The following is a 24,407-nucleotide window of genomic DNA, read 5'->3' on the forward strand; positions in this document are numbered from 1 at the left end:
CACATTCTGGCTTTCTTCAACCATAACTATCTTACGACCTGACACATACTTCAGTTCCTCATTTTGCTTACACTTTCTGCACATTCTCCCACCATTATCACTTTCTATCCAAACTTCAGCCTCATTCGGGAATGCATACATCCCACACACATCACACTGGACAAACTCCCTCACATTACAGTTTTTGAACAAAGCGTCGCATTTTTGAATGCCATTATCTTACGTCATACTGGCGTCATGTGCTATTCTATGAAATGTATCGTTAAAATACTAAGTTAAATAAAACAGAATTCACACCACAATCACACAGACACAACAAGCTACCAAAAATAAACAATACTATGTTAAGATTTAAACCCATATTCCAATTTTCACTCAAAATTATTCTTAGCTTTCGGGAGCTCTCTGAAAACACTACACACCATGTAGTCCTCTCCAAAATTATCTGTAGACCGGTCTGTACTCTTCATTCTTTCTTTCTTGTTGTTCCTCTTGCTCCTTCCCCCAAATGCTATTAGAGTAGTCGAGGACTGGGAGTGAATCTTTCCTATTATACTATGTTTTTTTTCCATCTCATGTAGTGGGAGTCTGCTCTCCCTCCCAAAGGGCAGGTCTGTAGGCCTTAAGGTGGCTGCCCCACTACCGAACTCACCCTGTGAAAAGTTGGTAGCCTATCTAGGGGAAATTTACAATTACTCACAAAGCTCTGAAGAAGAAAAATAGGATGGATTTTATCGGAATTGACCTGGCTAATGGACAGGGACTTTAATTTCCCTTTGAGAAATTAAAAATAGCTACTTGGAATGTCCAGTGGAATCACACACAAAATTGATGAGCTAAATAGAGAACTAAAAAATAGAAACATTGATATAGCAGCAATAACTGAGACAAAAAAGAAAAAGAAGGGATCTCAAATTCTGGAAGATTATGTCATGATCTTCTGCGGAGTTCCAGAAGACAAATGGGCTTCATCTGGGGTTGCAATTTGGATTCATAAAAAATGGAAAAACAAAATTTTGGATTATACTTGAGTATCAGACAGAATAATCAAAGTTAGAATGAAAATAATGAATCAAACATTCAATATTTTCAGAATTTATGCACCAGTAGATGGAAAAGAGGAAGAGACAGAAGAATTTTAGAATTTCTGAAATTCAGAAAACTTCAGAAATGTATTGATGAAACAAATAAAAATGAAGCAACAAACTTGATGGGAAATTTCAATGCTAAAGGGGGAAGTAACCCAATAACAGGATGCATTAGATAAGAGGAAATGTATTGATGAAACAAATAAAAATGAAGTAACAAACTTGATGGGAAATTTCAATGCTAGAGGGGGGAAGTAACCTAATAACAGGATGCATTAGATAAGAGGGAGAATCAGTAATCAATAACAATGGAATTTTATTAAGAGACTTCTGTATATATAACAATCTAAAAATCAGCAATACTTTCTTCAGGCATAAAAATATACATAAGTACACATGGGAAGCAAGAGGAACTAAATGAATAATAGATTACATTGTTATTAACAACGAACTAAATAATAATATCAAGGATACAAGGATTTTTAGAGGAAGCAAAATTGATAGTGATCACATGTTAGTTGAAAGTAGATTTGAATTCATAAAAAGAACCACATACTTCAAAAGAAAAAAGATAATGAACCAACATCTAACAAATAAACAGTTTAAAATTCACCTCCAAGAACAGGAGAATATCAGAAACTTATATAAAAGCAGAATAAGAGATAAAATAAAACCAATCACAAATAATATTGAAACTGACTGGAAAAATATAAAGGAAACTATACTAAAAGCAGCAGAAAAAAGTTTAGGATACAAATCAAGGAAAAACAAAAAACGGCTCAGAACTTGGAATGATGACTTCAAGGAATTAATCGAAAGGAAAAAAAAAAAAAAAACAGGCTTTTAAAATCTATCTGCAGAGTAAAAATACTACTGACTATATATAATATAAGAAAGTATGGGCTGAAGCCAGAAAGCTTTCCAGAAGTACATGCAGAGTTGGAATAAATATAGCATATTTATATCACATATTTATATATATATTTATATCACAAGTTTCTCTAAAGAATCAAATTGGAATAAATATGTTAAATCATTAGGGCAGGATATCACTGGACCACAAAGAATGGGTTTTAAAATTTTCAGGCAACTACAAACAACAGAAAATGACCAATTAAGAAATAATCTAATTTCCAAAGCAGAACATTGGAATAGAACACTATAAAACAAGAAATACAAAACAATGACAAAATTGAAGATATCGATGCACAGGAAAGTACAGAAGAAATAGCAATAGAAGAATTAGAAAAAGAATTTAAAAACTCAAGAAATAGAAAAAGTCCAGGCCTGGGTGGAATATGTGTTGAGGCTCTTTAAATATGCAGACAATAGCTTAAAAGAAAACCTACTTAAACTCCTTACTGCTCCAGTTTCCCATCCCAAAAGAATGGGAAACTGGAGCAGTAATAAATATTCACAAAAAAGGTCCCAAGGACAAATGTGGAAATTACAGAGGCGATACTCTCTTAATAACAGCATTTAATATAACACTGATTCACAATTGGAAGCAAGACTACAAATTTACAATAGAGTGAATGGCATAATTAAAAGAAATTTTGGAAAACAAATGACTAAAGAAACTCAATTAAGCTTACATAATATGATCTCTAAACCATCTCTCAAATTTGGAAGTGAAACTTGGATTCTAAAACAAAGAAACAAACAAAGACTGGAAGCAGTGCAGATGAAGTTTTTAAGACGTCCCCTGTGACTCACTAGGTTAGATAAAAAAAAATACAGAAATAAGAGAACAATTAGTTACAAAAAACATCATACAAGAAATAGAAGAATATCAGGAAAATTGGCTACAGCACATAGAAAGGATGAATAACAACAGGATTCTCAAATTAGCATATAAATATAAACCTAAAGGAAGAAGAGACTGCGGACGTCCAAGATTAAGGTAGGAAGTTCAACTTCATCTGCAGAGAAGAAACAGGATGTAAAAAGCCTATACCTGAATGCTCAGATGCTGATGACAATGATTGATAATATATATTTAAAAGGCAATATCCACTTTTGCAAATGTTGAAAAACTTGGTAGAGTTATGAAGAAACTCTGATGTCAGGATCTGTGAGAGAATGAGTAAAAATATCAGTTTAGTGCAAAGGAGTGCAAGATTTGCGGTCTGTACAGAAAAGACAGAATGATGTCACTATTCTGCCTGTTGCCTGGCCAAGTGGTTAACATATCCACTCTTCGATTAACAGGCTGTAGGTTCAAATCCCCACAGTGGAATTTGAACCCATTGTGGTAGAAGAATTTTATCGCTTTGTGTGAGGCCACCATCATACTTACTGGAGGCTTGACGTGACTTCAAAAAGTTCCATTGCTAATCTCTACAGCAGGGTTTCTAGACTGTAAAAAATAATAAAAATACACAATAATAATTAAATTAATAAAATTAAAAATACAGCCTATTCATAGTACTATTGCAATTTCAAGGAGCTTAACTGATATTCTTCTTCTTTCAGCTTAATCATGTGGTGTAAAGTTTTCATTCATATGTCTTAAGTCTCTCATTTCCACATCTGTCCATCCATATGTTCGGGTTATCCTGTGGATCTTTTCTTGCCAATTTTATTTGTAAGTACTTGTTTGATTAACTGGTCATCTACTCTCTGAATATGACCAAACCACTCAATTCTCTTCCACCAATCTTTAAAATAATAAGAAGTTGGGTCTTTGAAATAGAGTCTACAGTTCTTCATTAAGCCTCCTTTCATGCAGTCCAGTATTTTGATTGTAATGTGGTTCCACATTTTTTCTCAGTACTTTTATTTCAAATGTGAAAAGTTTTCTTATATTTAAAAGAAATATCAAGCTATGTGTAACAAATATCAACCTGTGGTCGATATTAGTTATACATAGCTAATATACATAGTTATACACAGTGCTTTTTTTTCTGGAAAAAAAGGTGCCATTACTCACCATGAAGATGTTATTACAGCAACTTCCACACATTTAACATATCCTCCGACGCACCCTTGTCGTCTCTAGATCGCTTCTTGCTTTTGGTATCAACTGCAGGATGATGACCTCGGAGCAGCCATGAGTCCACATATTTGCTAGAGTTGAACTGAGTGAGAGGAGGTCCTACTATCCTGATGAACATCAGTGCAGAAGTTATCTGCACAAGCAGAGATGACCTAGATGAAGTAACTATGAGATTCATCTGTGAGAAATCCCTTTCACATTCACTGGAAGATATTGCAATTGTGCCCAAAGTGTGCTTTAGAGGAAGTAGTATGTCCGGGACTTTATTTCCTTGAAGATATTTACGGAAACCACGAACTGCTTCTCTTTCATTCAAGCGAAATTTGCGTGTGAACTTTTTAATTTTGGCGTGACCAAATGTCAGAGGCTTCCCAGGATTTTATTGCCAATACTTGTAATCTAAAATCTTAGCACATTCAGGCAAATCAACATCATCTCCTTCAACAGATGCTTTCCAACAGTTTCTTTCAGACTTTTATAGAATGCAGATGAACTTATCGTAGGACTGTGTCTTTCATTTTTGTGGAGCTCAATCCCTTTGAACTTCATGTTCTTCTGACTTTGAAGAAAAATACTGTAGTACAGACCAAGATTTTCAATTCTTTCTTCAAAAAGTTGAACTGTATTCTTTATCTTCCTGTCTGCTTTGTACAAGTCAATATTTCTCTCTTGTAAATCTAGATTTAGTTCACTAAGTTCTTGAAAAGCATTACACATAAGGCCCAAATCAAGAACAAACTTGCATGATGTTATTTTTCTTAAAAGGCCTTCATAAAGAAAGCGATCTGTTTTGCTTCTTCTGCCTCCAGAAAGTGATGGAGGAGGGCTTCAAAGTCTTGCCACACTGCAGAAACAGTGCGACAGCTAGATGCAACCCAGCAAGTGCTTAAAATTCTGCCAATTTTAAGAAGTTGACGTTCTAGAGTCGCTGCACATTCCTGTAGTTCCCTAGCATTCTTAGGTGAAGCTTGATAAGTCACATAAAGTTTGTGCATGAAACTCTAACAGACAATTCAAGGTGATGGCTAGCACAATGCCAGAAAATAACACTAGGAAACTTCTCTTGCATTCGCCTCCTTACACCATTACGCACACCAAACAACACGGCTGCACCATCACAAGTTACAGACAATAAATACTCCTTTAAGCAATCTTCAGATAATCCTAAACACTCAAGATGACTAATTAAAGAGTTTAGAATCCCTCTAGCAGTTACATCTGATAATTCGATCAAATCTAGGAAAAGACTCACAGGAGCCGAACATTCAGGAAGAACTACACGAACAATAATAATCAAGGTTGTTGTGTTACTCACGGTTGTCTATTCATCAATAAGTAACGATATTTTGTTCTTGGAGTCCATTATATTGTCTATTAATGTTTTTCTGATTTCATTTGTGATGTGGCTCACAATTAATGCAAGCATTTGCAGAATGAAGAATATATCCCATATCTAGGCCATTAAGTCCATGTAAATTTATTTCGTCTTCAAAGTTGTTAAATGATTGATTTCTCTTTGCAACTTTGTAAGAGGTTCGAAACACTTTTCCTGTCGTCTTTATTATGAGAAAAAATATTCAGGAAAGCTTTCTCTAATGTTTAATTTTTTTCTTCAGATTGTATTTTTTGGCGTGCTTCGTGCATTGCACTCTCTTTATGATCGTAAATCTTTTTTCTTAATGACATTAACTGTTGTTTGCAAGATTTTCCAAAATGACTGATTTTATCATTTGCTCACACCACTGAAATTTTCGTTCTCATGTGTTTATCAATGCCAAGACTTCTGACATCACGACACACTTTACAGCCCAACATTTTATTCTGGACATACAGCCACTCATTTCTCTCGCAGAAGTAATTTTTCTCCAAAAGTGTCCAACATTCAGGCCAATCATTATCAGAATCTGCTTCCTTTTGACCACATGGATCTTCGGTCTTGGTTTCGTGATTCTCTTCGCCAAGTGCATTTTCAGTGCTAGTTTTCTGTTTTACAGGATCACAAGTAGATTCAACAATTTCTGCTTCTTCAGACCTCCTTTTTTTTTACTCGTTGGCATAAAGTAACTACTTATTTTACTCTATTTGAACAATGATTGCACTGATTTAACTTGGATTAATTCAAAACTCAAGTGAACACCTGCCTGTTGCAGAATGAATATAGAACTGATAAACTGATATTGGAAGTAATCAGATGTGAACACAACTTCCTGTTTCCGGTTGCATACCAACCTATGAAACAGGAAAGCAGGGTACCAACTTATGAGTAATCAAACCTGAAAATTCAATTCGTGAACACAGTACCATCTACCGGAATATTTATAACACATTTTGCTGTCAATAAATCCCAAATTTTTAAAAACTTAAGAAAAAATGTGCTGGTACTGCGTACCGTTGTACTGCCAGAACAAAAGCACCAGTTATACATACAAAAACCCTATTTAAGCAACGTATATTATATTGTATATTATATATGTATGTATATATATATATGTATATTATATTATATAAATTATACACTGAATACAAAGAGAAACTGTATTTAAGCAATGTATCACCAACCTGTGGTTAGTGATAGGAAGCAATGTATCACTAACCACAGGTTGGTGATACATTGCTTAAATAGAATTTTTGTTTGAATTTTCTTGATTATATTCTGGATTTAGGAGTACATTTTGTCAATCAGCAGTACAGCCACTGACATGTAAGGTGCCTTTGTGCAGAAAGTTTTTGCTGCCCCCCCCCCCCTTGATGAAAATGTGCAAAAAAGTTTTTAAACAAATGTAAATGGTAAAATAGATTTATCAGAACAAAAAAAAATCTAGTAATTAATTGTAAGTAATTTTTTTTATTTACAGTTCCTGAAAATTGGACTATACTTTCACAAACTGCAACAGCAGATTACAGGAGATAATTGAAAAGCTCAAGATTGAGCTTTTCAATTCTCTTCTCTATCTCTTGATGCATATTATTGTAGCTGTTAATGTTGACTCCATGGTATTTAAAATTATCCAATTATCAACAATCAAGTTGAATAGGTCTTGATGGGTTCTTGAAATATATATATATTTAGTCTTTTCCTAATTTATGAAAAGACTCACAGGCTTACTTGCTGTGATTAAATTAGATGTAGTGTGTATAACATCCTCACGAGAGTCCAAGGATAATCCCAATGGTAGATTGAACAGGGTTGGTGAAAGAGCATCATCACCTACGTGTGGGTCACATATAATAAATAAATAAAACTATATTCCATTTATCCTATAAACGGTCCCAGCTGAAAAAGGATTAAAATTAGGATGGTGTGACAAATTTTTGGAATGATCCAAATACCATATTATAATCACATCTGTCTGGCCAGCATCCTGGAATAACCTTATTATGGCTTAAGGTGGCCCTGTCTATAGACAGGGCCACCTCTAGCAGGTGTGCAAGTTGTACACCACACGAAGGCACCATAAAGGTGGTGCAAAATTAAGTTTTAAACAATTCTCCATTCTGAACACCATCTATATGTGTTCACTTACTAGATTTCACTTCTTCCAAAACAATTGCTGCACATCAATTCAGAGAAACCATATGTATGACATAATCTGAAACTAACAGTGCTGCTGACATCTTATGGTGAGCATACTGTTGCAGTTCTGGGAAGTTCAGTCTAACAAGTATGAGCTGAGCCAAGTCTTCTTCTATGAAGATGCAAATCAACACCCTTTACTCTTTCTTGATTCTCTAAGTTAAAGCTTTATAGTCATCTGAACACAATATTTGATTATTGAAATACTGGAACATTGTAATAATGTCTGCAATGAATGAAGAATTTCATTACTGTATGTGCATTGATTGTGATTGTAGTTCTCTGCTGTTGCGGTTTGTGAAAATATAGTCCAATTTTCAAGAACTATAAGTAAAAAAAATACAAGTTTTTTGTTCTATATCTATTTTAACATTTACATTTGTATATAAACTTTTTTTTGCACATTTTTATCAAGGGGGGGGGCAGCAAAAATTTTCTGCACAAAGGCACCTTACATTTCAGTGGCTGTATTGCTGATTGACAAAATGAACCTAACAGATACATTTATATTTGTGTTCTTCAAAGCAGATGTTAACAGATCTCCAACTTTTGACTATAGTATTATTATTATTAAGAGAGACCTCCAGATAGTCAGGAAATTGAATTCATTCCCACTACTTCCACACACAACATCCAATGGCAATCCATTAAAATCATGTACCAGTACCATTCTATGAGACAAAAATCTAGCCCCCGCCCCCTTGAGATTTCAAGGATGCCCTCTAGTCCTTTCCCTACCCTCCAAAAAATGAAAAATTCCATCAACTGAAATCCTGTATGATCCTTTCAGAAGTTTGTAAGTCTCAATCATATCACCCCTCTTTCTTCTGTTTGCTAGTGTCTGTAGCTTAAACAAATTCTCAATGTGTTTTCATAATCAGTATTCCATAATCCTGATATCACTTTTTAACACTCTCCTTGCACTCTCTCCACTGTATCAAAATCACAACAGAAACCAGGAGACCTGCACACAATAGTCCAAGTGAGGTCTTATCAAGGCCTTGTAAAGAGGCAAAATGTTATAATATAATCATTTTGCCAATACAATATGACATTAGTTATCTAATCATGCCAAAGTGCATGACTTCACATTTACTGACATCCATTTTCCCATGCCCACAATTCCAGCCTATTCAAATCATTCTGCAAGTACTGCATATCAGCAGCATTACCCTGCCTATCTTTGCATCATCAGCAAATAGCTGTATATTGCTTGTCAAATCCTTCCCAATATCATTAATTTACAGATTGAATAACAGTGGAACAAGAACTGATCCACAAGGATCAGTGCTTGTTCTTAAATCTTGCAGACTCACATCCCCATATACCACTTTTTGATATCTGTCAGTCAGCCATCCTCTTATCCATGCTAATATTGTATAACCCAAACTCACATTCCCCAATTTATGCAACAGTCTATCATTCTGTATTTTGTCAAAAGCCTTAGCAAAATCCAAACATGGTGTATCCATTTCCCTTGTCCAGCTCAATGATAACATGATTATAGAAATGTGAGCAAGTTGCTAAAACATGACCTTCCATTAGTAAACCCATGCTGTTCATTGCAAAGTAAAGATTCTTTTCAACCAATTTCTGAATGAAGCCCTAACCAATTTTTCAAAAATCTTTATCATGAAATGAAAAAAAAAAAAAAAAAAAAACCTATTATTATGTGACACCTCCAGGGAAGCCAAAGACTCATCGAGGGATAGTGTGCCAACAGCATTGAACAATCTCATTCAACTACTAACCGCGCTCAAACTTACTTAACTTTTTGCGCGAGCCATTAGTAGCAGAGGATCTACCAATCGAACAACCTTTGCTGGCAGCAAATGCAAAATAGAAAGATTTTTTTTTTTTTTGAATCAGCAGTAGATTTTAAAAAACCAACTAAATCTAAATTAATATCATTATGTGAAACTCTCCAAGAATGAAAAACAGTAATCCTTAGACCATCCACCCAACAACCAAGGCTAGCTATCAGCAGACCAAGAGAGCACCCATTTTAGGACTTTAGACTTCTAGTCTGATATCTTCCACTTATTGTTTGTGTACTATTACAATTTTTGTTATATCCCAGATGATATCTCTGTGACAGAGGTGAGATACTGGAACTATTGAACCTGTATTAAATCATTTAATTGTGATGTTTCGTTTGGTTAAACCTGAGCTTAAACCAGCATCTAAGCCTAAATACTTGTTTCTAAATAGGAAATCTGTTTTTGTAAATTCATGAAAGGTATCTGTTATTACCATCTTGCAGCATATGCTATCTTCCAAATATAATGTTGCAATACTGATAAGCTGTATTCTTCTTTTCTGTTGATACTTTTTATGACAATGGTGCCTATCTTACATTTTCTTAACATTCAATCAAAGTTTGTTCCAGTAGAAGACTTTTCAATGTTCACCCTAATTTCTTAACAAAAATAGCAGGGTCTTATTTAACTGAAAGATGCCCCACCTGGCATAAGATTTCATCTTGTTGTACCATTACTGCCTTTGGTTTAAGCCAATACAAAATACATTTTTGGTATGCTAAATCCAAATTTGACTACCCAGTAAATATCCAGGCAGATACCTACTAATGAATGCACAATAAGAAGGTGACATTAGGTCAGAAGCCTTAGATGGTCAGCCACTTAAAAGGGTATACAGAGGTCTTCCTTCCAGTTATCAACCTTTTGCCTTCAATATAGTTACTGAATGCAAAACAACAAAATTGGTAGAGTTTCTTTTTTTTTTGTTCTGAAGTTATTTCAAGTTGCAGACTGAATGTTTCAGTCAAAGAAATCAATAAGAAATTGTGTTCAAGTATTCACACAAAGTGGAAAGAGACTGCCCATGTCCTAATGTCACCTTCACATGGTGCATCCTATTAGTAGGTATCCAACTCAGTACTGAATGAATGAATATGGGCTAGCAATTTGGGACTTAGCCACTCTATTGGCATAAATCACAAATACATATGTGTGAGATTTCATGCCAGCTGGGGTGGCAATGGTTAAACAAGGCCAGTGCTGTTTTCATCAGGGAAGTAGGGCAAACAGTGATAGTTGGCTACTGGAACAAACTACAATTCAACATCCAGAAGAAGAAGAAGAACAAACCCAACATCAGAAGAGATGAAGATAGGAACCATCAATATAAGGAGTATCAATGGAAAGGAAATGAACTTGTATAAGAACTGGAAAAGTACCATGTGGACATAATTGACATTACTAAGACAAAGAAGACAAAAAAATAGGTGAAATCTTACTAAATAATAAGTATAGGATATTATATTCAGGCAATAGAAATCAAGAAAAGGAAGGAAGTAGCAATAGCATTCAACACCAAGCATGAAGAAAAACTTCTCAATTGGAAGGTAGTTTCAAGCAGAATTATGTTCGAAATGGAGAAATGGACAATAAAACTTGTCTGTGCCTATAGTGCCACAGAAGGCTCTCCTAAGGAAGAAGTGGAAGAATTTTTCAGTCATTAGAGCAAGCAGCTGACAAAGAAAATAGAAAAAGTGGTCCTTGTTGGAGATCTAAGCAGCAGAGTGGGAAATGAATTCTGTCAGGCATATAGGAACATTCAGGGAAAATTTGGAGAAAAGTTCAAAGCTAATAATGTAAGTATCTGCTGGATTTCTGATCAGAATAATGACTAATCATTACTAAAGACATATTTCAACATAAAGATCTGCACAATTTCACATGGAGAGAAGATGAATAAGAAATAAGAAAAGCATCATTGACTATATCGTTTTAGAAGTTCTTGCAATTGCTACACTATATAGGACCTGGTCAGTAGGTTGAATTCAAGATGATTGGAGTAGAGCTCTCATAGTTTCCTTCTATAAAAAAGGGAAAAAAGTTGAATGTGAGAATTACAGAGAAATTTCTCTACTAAGTATTCTAGGTAAGATTTATGCAAGCATACTTGAAAAGAGGTTGAAAAAAAACTGTGAAAGAGAAACTTGGAGAAGAACAAGCTGGGAACCAGCAACTACAATCAGTCTTACATATTCAGTCTTTTTTTTCTACTAGTAATATAACTGTAAAATTCTCTACAATTTTGCTTTACTGCTTCAGCCAATCTCCTTTCTTTACTATACTCATCACTTCCCAGCCTGCTTATACTCCTCGTGCTGCTGAGGTGGGGGGGGTACCCTCTATATCTCCTCCATAATGTCCTCTTTCTCCGAACTCCTACATAATTTCATGATTCATCCATTTTACTCCTATTTTATTTATCCTCTGAACCCCAGGTATACAATCTGCCATTGCCATAAGTAATTGATTCCAGACCAAGTCCCAGGTACTGTTGATTTCTCTCCCCTCCAACTGATTAAACTACAGCACCACATTACTAATTTGTTTCCTTTATTTGTTACAGTCCCCCAGCTCTGTAATTCAACACATCTCTTCATTCTTTTGTGAAAGATTTTGCACTTGGTTATACTATAAATTAAGGATGCCAAGAAATTATATTATTGGTTTCATTCATTATCCAAGTGTAAGCAAACAAAATTTATGTGTGAAGTCGCTTCATGACTGGGCTACTTGTATATAGAGGCTAATGACTACATCAATTGTCTTAGTATCCCATAACGCAACATACACATCCTTATGGACATGCATTATAGGAAGAGCCGTCTTTAATTTGTTATATAATCAAGTGAAAAAAACTTTCAACATTATCTCTAATCCAGATTATTGTAGTAATAAGGTGTGACACCTTTTGACACCTTTCAACCCTGGTTTCATTTCTGGGTCTGGCTCCCACTGATGAGACCTCGCTACCCAGAATGGTTTCAACCATTCTGGGTAGTGGCCCTTCCCATATTGCATAGCATTATACATGTCTGTAAGGATATGTGCATTATGGATACTAAGGCAATTGATGTGAAGTCATTAGCCTCTATATACAAGCTTACACTTTGATAAAGGGTGAAACTAAGAATATAATTTTTTGGCATCTTTAATTTACATTTCTTTGTTCTTTTGTTCTGCAAAGCTTCACAGAATGAAGAGACTGTCTGTATAAATAATAATAAATTATGTAAATCAGGAATTCAAAATAGGAAAAAACAATTGCTTTATAACTTGATTCAAACAGATTTTACTCAATATATTAATCAATATTAATGTGTGATCCATATATAAGTTATCTTTGAGGTAATTCATTATTACAATAAATTTAGTTTATTAAAAATTATCAAATGCACTACCTTTATCTAACTTGTCATAGAAATCTTTGTTTTCCATCATATCCAAGTTGAGAATTTCTTGGGAAGGTAGAATAAGTTTTTTATGTAAGGGTAAAGGGTATCCAGGTTCAGAAGGAGAACAGTAAGATGTCTGAAAAGAGAACAAAGAATAGCAATGGCAGTTATAAATAAAATAGAGATATCCATGCTAAGATTTATGTTATTACATATTACACCATAAATTACCAGTACCGTTTTTAAAGAACACATTTTTAGCACCTTTAAGGAATACAAATGCCATGTGGATTCAGTTAAGCTTTCTTTATTATTAAGGGGTCACAAAATACTAAAATATTAATGTTTTGTCGATTGGATTATAAAGAAAATCAGCAATTCACTTGAGTTATTTAATCTTATATGCATAATTGTGTATACACAGAAAGAGTTGTCAATATTTCAGAGATGTCATTTGGGAAAAACGACTATGAACTATTGCTCTACAGGTTGATAAATGTAATTTGCTGGTGCCACAAAGCCCATCTGACCATTGTACCAATGATCAGATGCCATGAAATTTCAAGAAAGAGCTTAAATCCACAAATCTTCATTTTACAACACCAAATGCAAATCATCAATTAGAGTATGTCAAAACAGATGCTGGATATGGAATTATGTAAAGTGGCCCTGTGTAGCAACAAACCGTGCATTTCATCTTAGCATGTTGTGTTAACGAATGAAGTTTGTTGGCAAAATGATGTGGTGAATTAGGTTCACTGGTTGTAGTATATGTGATTGCTAGGTTCTCTCACTGATGTTCTGGATTACAAATACTACACTATGGGAATTTATGATACCAATGTTTTTACCTACTAATCTTCAAGAATAGTAGGTAAAAACTCCTTCCCCAGGCATATGGTTCCCGCGGTTAGTCTAGTAGCTGTGCGCTTCACAACCATATGCCTGGGAAAGGAGTGTCCTGGGTTCGATTCCCGTCGGTGACGTGAGGAGCTGAAGGATCTTCCTCAGCCATAGCCAAGTTAGCTGGTCTTGGATGTGGACAGTAGGGTTTCTCCCCAGTTTATCCTGGGGTATTTCATCCCGCAAAGCAGGCAAACTGGCCTTGAGAGCTCAACACTACAGGACATAGGATACGGGGGGGGGGGGGGCAAGACTGACCACCTTATCCTGTGAATGGCTTAAGGTCCGATGATTAACAAACCCTCGACACTGCAAAGTAAAAGTGGGTGAAAGGAAGAAGATGTTTTTACTTTCCAAAACAATAATCGTCCATGTCTCAAAGCAATGACTATAAACATGGCTTTTGAAAAGAATAAGAGTGGAGCATTGCAATGGTCAAAACAGTGCTATGACATGGCAAGACATTTATGGGATGAAGTGGAATGTAGAGTTAGGGCACAGTCTTCTTCAATCATGGAACCAAGTATTTCATTAAAGGAAGGGAAAAGGACATTTACAACCAATAAATAATAATAAATATTTATTATTTATTGTGAATAATAAATATTTCACAATGTGTGTTGACCATAAACATGGACATAAACTCCAGCTATAGCCCATACTTATCCATTTAGACTCAGGCTAAAAAAAGAAAATTATATCCTAAGATTTGTGCTGGGCTACACCTTTAATAATTATGCGATGGCTCCTTTGGCCTTCCTGAAACTCAAATGACTTTTTCTGTCCTAATAAAATCTCCACACACACACTGTTCGGCATCACCACCACAAAATACCAATGCCCAATATAAGGGTTTTCTCTGGTGTACCGTTATCAGTTTAATGTCAACTAATTGCTGTTATATTTTTAATTTTCTGGACAATTATTACACTTTGAGTGGTGAGACAATGTTTTTAATACATATTATGAATGATAATCCAGTTATATTAAATATACACCATGAATTTATTATTCAAGACCTGCCTAATTGCAAAATAAGTAGCTAAATTCTGGAGTGATACATGATGCTTGCACAATTCAAGCATAATAAGAAAACACTGTCATTAACATTAAGAAAACATTCAACAGGTGCAAGTATGAAAATAAAAAGCCCAATGCCGTGAACATCCTAGTCCCAAATGAAATAACAAAAATTTAGATGCAAAATACACAACTATAATAACACCAAAGTTATTTAATATTTAAGAACAGTTAACCAAAACACATTATTTAAAATTGCATAAAGGAAAGATTGTGCACTCTGCATCTGTAATTGCTGTTGCTGCAGCAGGAAAGTTGTAAGTGGGTAGTTACTACCTAACTGTCAGTGTGAAAAATTCAAGGAGAATATGTGCAAATGTGTTAAAAGAAAGAGAGATGGGGTGAAAATTTAACAGAAGTGGATAGAAAAAAATTTATCCTTAGTCTGACCAAGGTACTATGTACATACTATGGTTTATAACTTTTAATAAGTGCATCACATAAAAAATAATAAAAATTAATGAATAAATAAAAAATTCTATCTAAAAATAAACCAAATTACTTAATGACTGTAAATTTCTTTATACTTAATTCTGGATAAATCCCATAAAGAAAACCAAAAAGATCAACAAGATGTTGATCTGCAAAATTTTCAATTATTTCAGCTTGCTCGATTCTGAACACATTTATACACATGAACAATTCTGTTATCTTTCTTAATCATGGCACTTAATGGTATAAACAATGCCAAGAGGAGAAAAAATAAAATTAATTTATTAAAAGTACTATTTCACTCATTTTCTACCCAGCATCTTCAGAGCACAAAATTCAACTGTGACAAACACACATGGCACTCAACTAAACCATTGTGGAGACAATTCAAATTGTAACTGAAAACAAGCTAATGGCCTAACATGGCACGTTCTATGGGCTGAATTACCATAAAGTTAATTTGGAGAAGTCAGGCTATTTGGTCTTAGAAACACTGTCTCCCAGATTGCTGGATAAATTAATGTGGCCACACTTGCTTGGGGGGGGGGGGATGCTTCATAGCCAATAGTGATTCTGCAAATAGTTTACCAGCTGCTATATAATATCAATGCTTTCTTCCACTTAATCTTATGTGAAGAAGTAGCCAAAGGATAATATGCCAATAAAACATCAATTATGTAACTTTTGCCTTTTTAGTGGCAGATGTACTAGTCTGTCCAAAGTAGGCTAAACTCCAGGCACAAAGAACTTTATACCCTCTGGGATGTGCAAGAGAATAAAGTTGATCTTTAGGAGAATGGATGAAAGGTAGCTAATTGAATGAGTGGTTTTGAAAGTGGCAAGGAGATCATTTTAGCAGAGAATTAAAATTTAAGTCTTTTCTGAGATATCCTGAATATAAAGGATGGGAATGGTTTTGCTGTGATCTTGGATGTTGGTTGCAGGATGTGTGTGAGTGGTGTGTGTGTGGGGGGGGGGGGATGTAGTATTTTACCCATTTTATTATAGGGTTGTAGCCAGTGGCTAAGAAGGTGTTGCAAAAGTGCCTGAGCTCAGTTTCAAGGACTGTATCATTAGAACAAATAAATCTACCTCAGTGTATAAGTATTTTGAGGATACCATACTGCTCAGATGGGTAATGATGTGATTGATTGTATAAATACCTTTCTGTATGTGTGAGTTTTCCATACACAGAAAAAGGAAAATAAAACATCAAGTCGTGTTACTAGTGTGTCTAGAAAGGGGACACAAATGTTAACTTTCTTTTCTATTACAGTTTATTTTAGGATGCTGGCAGTTAAGATATGCTAAAAATGAATCCAATGTGTCTAAGCCATGAGGACAAGAAATCTCAAAAGTGTATAAATTATTAATAAAAAAATAAAAAGTTAACATCTTGTCCCACCAAAAAGTTAAAACCTCATCATGTCAAACCACCCTGGATATATGGGATTCCCAAAATTCACAATCCTAACATCCACTTCTCCAATAGTTGATAGTATAGACAGCCCCACCTACAAACTGGACATGCTTCTCCAAATTACTTCCTCCTCCCACAGATAACTCTCCCTCATTCATTAAAAATTAGTATTATGGTCACACACTGAGTCAGAATTACTTCAGTTCCTAGAGAAAATAAACTCTTTGTACTAGTGTATCAAATTCACTATTGAACATGAATCCAATAACCAACAACCCTTTTTGGATACCATAATAATTCATAATCACACAGGTCATGCTGAATTTTCAGTTGATTGGAAGCCAACCTTTATAGCAGATATATTCACTCATTCTCCCACTGCCATTCATCACAAAAAATGGGTATTATCAAGAGTCTTGTACATAGCACTAATACCATCTGCTCTTCTGTTTCCCTTTTGTTAGATGAACTGAATAAAATCAAAAGCAATGCCCTACCTTAAAGGAACCTTGGAACAAATAGCAAGGATTCTTCGTAAATTCAATCTATATGCTTCCTTCAAAACCAGTTCATTAGCCGCCATAGCGCAATTGGAAGAATAGCGGAACATTGCACCCTTCGATTGAAAAAGATCTGGGTTTGATCCTCGTCATGATGACAAGGGGAATTCTTATATGGGCTTTTTCAAATGAAGGTGAGTTAGCCAATCTCATACAGTGGTGGCAGGTATCGCCCTTCAGGACACAGGCAATTTACAGAATGCAAAAATTGTTATTGGTGATGATGGGCAATAGATAGTGTTGATGGTAGAAGTGTGACAGTTGGAGAATTAAGTAGTAGTGGAGAGGATGAGATGTATTTAGCAAAGTAGAGTGATGTGTGTGCCCTCCCACGATGAGTCCTTGGACTCCCTGGAGGTGTCACATAATAATAATAATAGTTCAGAAACTGTCTTCCTTCCTACCATCAACAAATGATACATTACCATCTCTTCCCATACCAGGTGTCTATCAAGTACCATGCTCATGTCATCTTTACTATTTTGAACACACTGACCTGTTCTGCTTTGATTAGAATTGAAGAACATCAATAAAATATTATTTTTTAGAATCTGACAAGCCTAGCCTTGCTTGTCATGCTATTGACACTAGGCACAGAGTTCTTTGGAACCAGACAAAACTTCATTCCATAAAGTTCAAATCAGATAGTCTTTTCCTTGAAACATGTGAAACGTTACAAAATCATCCAAACCTGAATCGATCAGACTGCATGCCAATATCCAAGTTTTGGGAAGTGATCACTATAAATTATTCATACTTTTTTTTTTAAATTAATAACTATTTTAAATAATTTTTATCAATGCAACCTACTACAACTGTTCCTTTGAACTCTAAAGTTACAAAGACACAAACTAATATACACATGATTTATGACTCATTATTTTATTCACCATTTGTATGTAGTTAACAGTCTAACTCCCTGACGATGTCAATGTAACATTGGATGAAATATACTAGAGCTTTTGAATAAATTCTATATAATTTTTGTTACATGTGTAAGCTGTGAAAGTCATTTTAATACTAAAAAAAAAATTATTATTATTATTATTCCAAGATCCCAATGGATTTAGACTCATCAGAAGCAGTCCCTTTGCATAAACACAGCTCATCTACTGTGCCTTAAACACATTCAAATTTGCTGCAGACACCACACACTCATGCAATGCATTCCAATCATTCACAACTCTCCATGCAAAAAAACCTGCTTCTCACTCCCTTGTTCACACCCTCCTTATAGAGCCTCCAGGGATGATCTCGTTCTCCCATTTTAAGATAAACCTCTTCAGTGTTAATCCTATAACAATCCCTTATACAGCCTCCAGGGATGATCTCGTTCTCCCATTTTAAGATAAACCTCTTCAATGTTAATCCTATAACAATCCCTTACCATCTCATGTCTCTATCATATCAACCCTCTTCCTCTTATCCAATAAACTCTGCAAATTGATCTTCTCAACCTTGCTTCACACTCAACATTCCAGAGACCAAAAACTACTTAGTCAACTGTCTCTGGACCTTTCCAATATCTCTTCATCATTTTGAAAATCAGATGACTAAATCTGTGCATAGTAGTCTACATAAAGAGATTCTGGTCCCTAATACAAGGGACCAGAATCTCTTTACTTCTACAAGTCAGTGTCCTCCATATCATTTCCAGAATTTGTTAGACAACTGTCTCTGGACCCTTTCCAATATCTCTTCATATTGCAAATTTTTGAAAATCAGATGATTGAATCTGTGCATAGTAGTCAACATATGGCCTAATACAAGGGACCAGAATCTTACTTCTACAAGTCAGTGTCCTCCACATCATTGCCAGAATTTGTTGTGCTGTATTCACAATGTTAGCAATGTGTCATCTAAATTTTAGATCCTTATCCACCATCACCACAAGATCTCTTATTTCCTTCACCTCTAACAATATATATTCCCAAAAAGTGTAAACTCTATATCCCATCTTTGTTTTCCAAATATTAAAACCTTACATTTACCTCATATTCTGTGCTCATTCACTCAGTCTATTCAAGTCTTCCTGTAAGGCCACAATATCTGCTCTACTCTCCACAATATCTACTCCTCATAGTTCTTCCCAATTTTGCATCATCTGCAAACAACTGAATATCCCCGTTCAAATTTAACCATTTATCATTAACATACAGGTTAAACAGCAATGGTCCTAAAACAGACACCTTCAGGCACACCAATAAAGACTTTCCTCTAAGTAAGTAGATTATTAAACATGACCATCTTTTATCAAATCTATGTTGTCCTTCAGAGACAATACCACTGTTGTCAACCCAATTCTGGTTCTTGGTTTTCACTGGCCTCTTCAGCAATACAACCACAACACCTGACTTGCAGATTTTCCTATATTTTGATTCTTGAGTTCTGTCACCTCTCTTATGAAGAGGTACAATCTTGCTTTCTTTCCACTCCTTTGGAACTTGACCCAATGTAAACATAATATTAAACAGATATGCAAAGGCAGATGTCAACTCCCTGCACATTTATTCAAAATACGTAGTGGTTGGTCGATTAGTAGAGCCTCTGCTATTAATCGCTAGCAAGAACTTAATCAAGTTTGAGCGCGATTAGTAGTTGGAAGGGATCAATCATTCGATAGTGTTGGCACACTCTCCCTCGATGAGTCTTTGGACTCCCTGGAGGTGTCACATAATAATAATATATCACCAAGATCCACGGCCTTATTAACATCTATGAGGGTGGTCTGAAAAGTTCTTGGCCCCTAACAATGAAAAAATTAATTTATAATTTCAAAATTATTTTTCAACATCTCCCTTAAGACTAATACATTTATTTCCAGTGATGTACCAGTGCCATTATCCCGTCCCTGTAGTGGTTCTCAGTAAGATCTGCAAAATACTCCTCTAGGGCTGCAATCACCTCTTGATTCGAAGAAAAACACTGACCAGCAAGGAAGAGTTTTAGTTTTGGGAAGAGATAGAAGTCAGAGAGAGCCAAATCTGGGGAACAGGGTGGATGTTCCAGCAATTCATAGTGCAGATCCCTTAATTTTCCCATTGCCAAAACACCTTTGTGAGCAGGTGAACTGACCTGATGAAAGATGATTTTTTTTATTCTGCAAACTAGGTCTTTTCTCACAAATTTTTTCGTCTAGTCTGGTTAAAAGTTCCGAATAATATTCCCCGGTTATTGTTTTAACCTTTTCAAGATAATTAATAAACAAAATGCCTTTAGCACCCAAAACATCGATGCCATGACCTTTCCTGCTGATGGAACCGACTTTGTCTTCTTTGGCAATGAACCAGCTTCTGCCCACTGTTTTGACTGCTGTTTGGATTCTGGTGTGTAATGGTGAATCCAGGTCTCAACCATACTAATAAATCAATGCACAAAATCAGTTTTATTCTTGTTAAAATGTCCAAGTACTGTTCAGAGATTTTCATGAAAGTGCATTTTTGATTTGCTGTGAGCAAGCGCGGCACCTATCTTGCACAAAGCTTTTTCATATGCAATTCTTCATGCAAAACATATCCCACACGTTCTTTTAAAATGCCTATAGTCTCAGCAATTTCACGCACTTTGACTCGTCAGTCATCCTATACCATATCATGCACTTGATCAATGATTTCTGGTGTTGTTACATTTTTGGACGTCCTTCACGTGGATCATCTTCAAGGCTGGTACAGCCAAGTTTAAACTCGACAGCTTATTTCTTAATTGTCAAAAATGAAGGAGAAGAGTGCTCATAAAATTTTATGAACTTTAAATGAATTTCTTTTGGCGTTCAACCTTCTTTTACAAAGAATTTTATAACCACACGATACTCAATTTTATCCATTTCAAGGGATACAGAGAACACTTTTGCTTTAGACAGCTGTATAAAGCAAACTACTTGATAGAATGACTTTCAATTTCACATGGATGCTTATGACAGATGTACCAACTTAGAAAAAAAAAAATCTTGCTGATAGTGTTGCCATCTATGGTCGAGAACTTTTTAGACTACCCTCATAGTGTACTCAAATTCCACATATACCTCTTGCTCACTCACAGTCAGTCTCTCCATATCATCATCCACTGCTCTCAAATTCTTCATGATGTCACATTCACAAGGGTGAAAGAACGTTATCACTTCACTTTTAAAACATTAATGACATATCTAACCCTAACAGATTTTGACATTATGATCTGCTTTGATATTACTTCACTGTTCACAAATTCCTTTGACAGAGACTTGAATATATTAAGCTACGTTTTCCCTCTGACACATCTGAATTATTCAGATTCTCATTTTAGTCTTATATTTAGGCTTATGTGCTGGTATGTGTTATTCATTCCATTAAACTTGTAGTCTTAATGAAATCAATACTCCACACAGAGGAACAATAAAATACAAATGAATTGGATACTATATTTCATTTATGTCGCTGATCTTGTTAGTGTATCCGCTCTCCAGCCAAGAGGCTGTGGGTTCAAATCCTGCCTAGGGCATGGATGTTTGTGATTATCTTTTATCTTCATACAAATATATATATACACTCTTCCAAGCTGGACTGGGTCACTATTGGAGAAGTGACCTAATTCTCCCACAATGGGAGAAGCCTTCACCCTGTAGTGGGTGAAAAGGCAAGCTGATCATCATCATTTCATTTCTGTGCTGTTTCTCTCCCTCCCATGCTATCCACATGAAGAGAGTGATACCCTCAAACACACCAATCTCACTACTACAGGGAGCCCAGACCCTCCTGCCACATATGGACAGGAGACCAACTCCCCACTGTGTGGGCAGTATGTTTACAAGTCTGTCACCTCTCACTGCATGCTCCACTTCTGCTTTATCTCTTCCTCACCAAACACAAGAACCACAACACAAAAAAATACATTTTTTACTGCAGATCGGAAAAATTCTCCTACACAAAATAGTTCAAACAAACCCACAAAAAACATCAAAAATCCAACCAAACAAAAAGGCAACAGAAATCCAACCAAACAACCCAACAACACTAATTCTTACCAAAAAAAAAGTTTCCACATCCACTTCAACATTCATGGCCTAAATAGCAATATAAATTTTGGGCACCACAACCTACAGTCATCTACACCAGAACTACTATTCCTTTCAGAACCCCAATTGGCAACCTCAAATGCCCAAACTACATATTACACAGCTCTTTCCACCGCAAGGGTGGCACTTGTGCATTTGTGAAAACTGACATGCCATGCCAGAGACTGCAAATCCTTGAATTCGGACCATTTGATCAGCTTTGGTTCAAAATTTCTCTACCAAATCAACCTGCCCTTCCCTTTCCATATGCTCTCTCTATTGCTCTCCAAACTCTATCAACCACTCTGACCTCTTCAACTCTCTCTCTCTCTCTCTCTAAAGCTTGACATTCTGCAGTCTAAGTACCCCAGTAGTGAGGTCATCCTCCTTGGGGACTTCAACATCCACAACTCATATTGGCTTTCCTTCTCCAGTTTCAAAATCAAGCAGACAGGGATGCTGAGGTTTTTGCCATCAGCAATAACCTATCTCAGATCATCAATCATCCCACCAGAATACCAGACAACCCCCTCCAATTTGCCAACACACATGACCTCTTCCTAACAATTTTCCCTTCCAGGTATACTGTGGTTGTCAGTTTTCCTGTTGGAAACTCAGACCACAACTTCATACAAGTCTCTTTTGCTGCAGAACAACCTACCAAAGAGTTCAGTCTCATGTCCTTTAACATGCAAGGGAGCCACCTAGGTGAACCTCAGCAACTTCTATTGCTCCTTCTCACAGTCTGACTACTGCTCCAGTTCTTCTGATCCAAACACCTGCTCAGACCAAATAACAGAAATCATCCTCACAGGAATGAAGGCTTTCATAAAGTCTCAGACTCTGTCCAAGCCTTGGTTCACAATAAAAGTGTGCCAGTGCTGGAAAAGTAAAAACTCAATTGGCTCAAGACCAAAACTCCAGCTGCCCTCTCTGCAGCCTGCAACAGTTGTAAAAGAATCATCAAGTCCAAGTCAGACTTTGAAAGGGCCAAATAATGCAAACTCGCTCCTGTCCAAATGGCAGTTGCTCCTTCTGGTCCCTTGACAAGGCCATTGGGCACGACTTCCCAACCCAGATTTCCACCACACTTGCATCCCGATGGTACTGTAGTCACCTCACCAAAAGATAAAGCCAACTTACTTGCATCACTCCTCTTCCAATTTCTGCATTGATGACCTGGGGAAAATTCCATCCATTCCACAAAGCACGACTCTCTTTTTGATTTTTCCTTTCTTTCCTTTTTTTTTTTAAATGTTGAGCATTGAGTCCATACATGAGAGGTTGGTTGATCAACCTATAGTACAACCCACTACCCATAGAGTGTATGGGTAGTGGGTTGGGAAAGGAAGTACTTGTTCACATTTGATTTAAATTACTGTATATTGTATTCCTTGGGAAACACAACAGGGAGAAAACTGTTCCACAGTACAGCAGTTGCAGAGATGGAGGAGGAAAAGAGACTTGTTCCGTGGGTTTAAAGGTGCACTATGAATGGATGTTGGGCAGCAGCTGTACGTGTTCTGACGAGCTTAGTACTAAGCAGGGGAATTACTGATGCTATTTCAGATGAACATTTTCCATGGAAATATTTGTAGAATACACATCGTATTGTAGAGATTAATCGTCTGGGCAAAAGTGAGGGGAGTGAGATTGTAAGAGATGGAGCATTAATAAGTCTAATTGCTCTCCTCTGTATTGAGTCAAGCATTATGATGAGGATCCTATTATCCTATTCCATATGTCAGAGCAGTATTCAATAGCTGGGTGGATTTGTGATTTGTGTAAGATTAATGGCTGTTCAGGGGTGAAGTAACATTTTGAGCAAAAGAGAAATCCTAGATTTTTAGAAGCTGAGGATGCAATGGTTGTGATGTGTTTATGCCAGGAGAGGCTTGATCTCAGGATAATTCCAAGAAGAGAAATCTCAAATTGTCTGGAAATTTGGGTATTGTCAAAAATAATAATGGGAGAAAATGGTTCTTTTTTATGAGAAATAAGATAGTACCTGCTTTATTAGCACTGAAATTGACTAGGTTATCTGAACACCATTTGAGGATGGCTTGAAAATCAGAATTGAGGGCAGTAGTGGTTGATGTTCTGTAAGTTGA

General features: G+C 35.9%; 1 protein-coding gene across 4 annotated transcripts in view; it reads right to left on the reverse strand.

Moving 5' to 3' along the window:
- Window positions 1-24,407, reverse strand: part of LOC150105280 (general transcription factor 3C polypeptide 4-like) — a 267,680-nt gene that overhangs the window by 229,009 nt on the left and 14,264 nt on the right. For all 4 annotated transcript variants that reach the window (XM_090394058.1, XM_090394057.1, XM_090394059.1 and 1 more), the window contains exon 2: window positions 12,879-13,008. In XM_090394058.1, coding sequence (XP_090250184.1) covers window positions 12,879-13,008 — 130 coding nt within the window. The remainder of the gene's footprint in view (window positions 1-12,878; window positions 13,009-24,407) is intronic.

This window comes from Typopeltis vanoorti, chromosome 6 (assembly GCF_054136105.1).
Source record: "Typopeltis vanoorti isolate ZY-2024b chromosome 6, IOZ_Tvanoo_1.0, whole genome shotgun sequence".
NCBI lineage: Eukaryota > Metazoa > Arthropoda > Arachnida > Uropygi > Thelyphonidae > Typopeltis > Typopeltis vanoorti.